The sequence below is a fragment of the Panthera leo genome, chromosome A3, assembly GCF_018350215.1.
Source record: "Panthera leo isolate Ple1 chromosome A3, P.leo_Ple1_pat1.1, whole genome shotgun sequence".
In the NCBI taxonomy this organism is placed as follows: Eukaryota; Metazoa; Chordata; class Mammalia; order Carnivora; family Felidae; genus Panthera; species Panthera leo.
This window is the reverse complement of record NC_056681.1, coordinates 15,594,214-15,597,304: the sequence shown is the minus strand read 5'-3', so window position 1 is coordinate 15,597,304 and position 3,091 is coordinate 15,594,214. Positions and strand designations below refer to the sequence as shown.

The 3,091-nt window shown below is 51.0% G+C and overlaps 1 protein-coding gene across 1 annotated transcript; it reads right to left on the bottom strand.

Annotated features, from left to right (window-relative positions):
- Positions 1 to 1,366: 1,366 nt before the first annotated feature.
- Positions 1,367 to 2,751, bottom strand: WFDC5 (WAP four-disulfide core domain 5). Its single transcript, XM_042930120.1, has 3 exons — positions 2,601 to 2,751; positions 2,385 to 2,525; positions 1,367 to 1,976 (listed from the first exon to the last, which is right to left on the bottom strand). Exons 1-3 carry the CDS (start codon positions 2,650 to 2,652, stop codon positions 1,972 to 1,974), a joined length of 198 nt encoding a protein of 65 aa, XP_042786054.1. The 5' UTR covers positions 2,653 to 2,751; the 3' UTR covers positions 1,367 to 1,971.
- Between the last annotated feature and the right edge of the window lie 340 nt (positions 2,752 to 3,091).

The window sequence follows — 3,091 nt, the reverse complement described above, 5'->3', positions numbered from 1 at the left end:
CAGACAATCACTTATCTCAAAGGCTCTTCTTGTCAAATGGGAATAACAATGGCGACCTTTCTCAGGGTGATGGGATGGATGAATAAGATGATGGTTTAGAGTGTGAGGCATAGAATGGGCACTCGCTAAAGAGAAACAATCATTATCTGAATTCCACAAGCTCTCACTGCTATAGGTCAATAATGAACGCCCCCCTCCGCCCTCAGATCTCACTGGCTTCCTATCACAAACATTTATTTTGCTCTTCCAAGTTAGAGTCTTGACAGCTTCAGCCCAGGCCTGCCCCAGTTATCCTTCATCCTGAGACCAGAGGGCTTCTGGGCAAACACTTCTCATGGCAGAGGGCAGAGGCTCCAAGAAGGGTGGTGCCTTGCCTTGAAATTGGCACACTGTCACTTGCATCCGTGTCCCATCAGTTCCAGGGCCAAGCCCTAACTTTTTGGGCCACGGATGACCTCTCCCCCCACAGGGAAGCCATGGTAACGGTGGGGAAGGAAGAGGCATCTGTGGGCAACAGTACAATATACCGTATTATCTGTTCCAAGCACCTGAATTTACAGATGGGAAACTGAGTCCCAGAAAGACGGGAAATATCCAAGCTCATAGATGATTCTCTTCCCTCTCCTCTCTTGGACTTCACCATGTATCCATACATTAGCATTTGCTCCTCTGGAGTCAACAGCTCAGCCATTTGAACCCCATGAGAAGGACTATGGCAGAGAGGGAGTAGAATCCTTTCCATCTTCCAAAGGGCAAATAGAATCCCTGAGTGGTGACTCACCTGCGACCACACTGCCAGGTCAAGGGAACAAGGAGAGAAGACCCAGGATTCCCAACTTAACCTGCACAGTTGACTTCCCAGCCCCAGATTCTCTTGGGAAACAAGAGGAAACCCAGCAGATAAAACAGGGAGAAATCTGCCTGCCTCCTTCCCCTCCCCAAAGCAAATCCTGGGTGAATGGGACAGTCAGGAATCCAGCTGTATGGGTCCAGGAATGTCCCTTAGCATGTCATTCCCTCATTGACCCCCTTCTCTGCCCTCTTAGGCCCTGACTATAGACCGGCCCTTGAGAAATCGAGGTAAGTGAGGTATTGCCCAATGGGAGACACACCCTCCCCAAAATAACGACATCCCAACCATTCAAGCAACATTCCCCACATGTGCAGCAATTCGAAATGATCATAGGGTGTACCTGGGTGCAAAATTGTACAACTCAGTTACCCCAGGAGGGAGGTCACAGTTCTGAGATTTGTGTCTTTACCACATCTTTAACCCCCCCGCTCATCTTCCTTTACAACAGAGACAGAGAGCAGCCTTGGCGGGTGGCAGCACTTAGGTAGAATTCAATACCATTATTTAATACCGTGTGATCTGACAAGACCGACTTTAATGGAACTTTGCCATTTTCATTGCATTTGCTGTTACAGTTATATTTTATTTGAGGCAGTCATCCTGCATATCCCGTTTTATAGTGATGGTAGCAAGCTTTTCTTTGGAAATAAATTTATTTATATACAAAAGCAAGTCCACTTAAAGAAAAACATTAGATACATAGTACAGAGAGTACACAAGATATCGCAATGCTATTTTGCAGGTGTGGCGAAAGTTGTGGAAAGGGGTATGTGGCTAGGTAATGTCTGGAAAATTCTGCTAGAACATACCTTGGTGGTGGCTGGGCTGCCTGAGGGAGGGGCTAGGACCCCCCAAAAGAAGGGCCTATCTGAATTGGGCATTTTAGGAGAAACTGTACGAAGAAATTGTTGGTGGCACAGGGTGACAGGAGTCTATCTGTGCACCTTGACTCCCAGGAAGAGAAACGAGGGGTGGATGGGAAGTGACAGCAGATCAGTGCTCATCAGAAGGTTGGAACTGCCGCTGGCAGAGATAGTGCTGTCTGGGCGGGGTCCCAGGCTCCCCCCATCATCACCTCTTCCTGCTATGAACCCCATCCTGAATATCCGAAACCAGAATTAGCCTGAGGAGAGAGAAGGAAAGGGTTACCCCACCCACCATATGGCTCTGGGTTCTTTAGAAACTTTGATCCCCCATTCACCCCCCCCCCCTCCCCCCGAGCCCAGCCCTGGGCCACTAAGGCAGGACGGCCCACCCTTCTTCCCAAGGACAAACCAAAGTTCAGAGCTAAAAGTCTAGGGTTGTGGTCCAGGGGACACACAGCAAGGTCCACAAGAGAACGGAGGGTGTCCGCTTCCTCCATGGGCCTGACGAGGACCCCTCCCATCCCACCCTCTTCCCCAGGTCTGGTGTGGGCAGCCCCAGGCCTCTGGGAAGGTGGGTATCCGGTTAGGCTTACCGAACTGGAAGAACGTCTAAGGCAGGGGCTGAGAGAGGGAAAGGCCCTGCCACGCATGCGCAGGTAGCGTACCTCGTGCAGGGCTGCGACAGTCACGGCCACAGGCGCCCAGGCAGCAGCGAGCCCAGCCCTTGCAGTCTGAGTCCTGGTGGCACAGATGCTGTACGGGGCTGACGCAGCGCAGGCGGTCCTCCGGGCAGCTGCCGGGCTTGACTGCAACACAGGGGCCTGGCTGAGCCCTGCGTGGGGCTCGGGACTCGGGCGCTCCGCAAGGTGGAGGACACTTACCTGAGATCTTACGGACACACTGGCGGAAGCAAGCTTTGTAGCAGCATTTCATCCTTGCGGGACACTGGCTGTCATCCACGCAGTGGTCAGGCACCGAAAGGAGGCAGGGCCCGTCGTCCGGTGGGCAGCCCCCAGATTTCTCTATAAGAGAACCCCCCGAATCTTGCAACTGGAGGCAGTCCAGAGTCACGTCATAAAGCACCCACCTGGGAATCACAAGGTCTGAAGTCTCTACCCCTTACTTCTTGCCTGTCCTTTGGCAAGTTTGTTTTTGTTTTTTAGGGCGGGGGTGGGTGGGTGGACGTGCTTTTACTTTTATTTAAAATTTTTACTGGGGTATAATTGACATAGCATTGTATTTGTTTCCGGTGTAGAACAAAATGATTCGATATTTGTATATATTGTGAAATGATCACATGTCTAGTTAACACCTGTCCCCACACACAGTTACACATCGTTTTCCTTATGATGAGAACTTCTAAGATCTTCTC

What these genes read in the sequence shown, in the direction of transcription:
- WFDC5 (XM_042930120.1), bottom strand. Translation starts at nt 2,652, where the DNA reads ATGAAATGCTGCTACAAAGCTTGCTTCCGCCAGTGTGTCCGTAAGATC. An exon ending in GTGTGTCCGTAAGATCTCAG is followed by an intron (nt 2,526 to 2,600) that starts GTAAGTGTCCTC and finishes CCTGTGTTGCAG; the next exon opens with TCAAGCCCGGCAGCTGCCCG.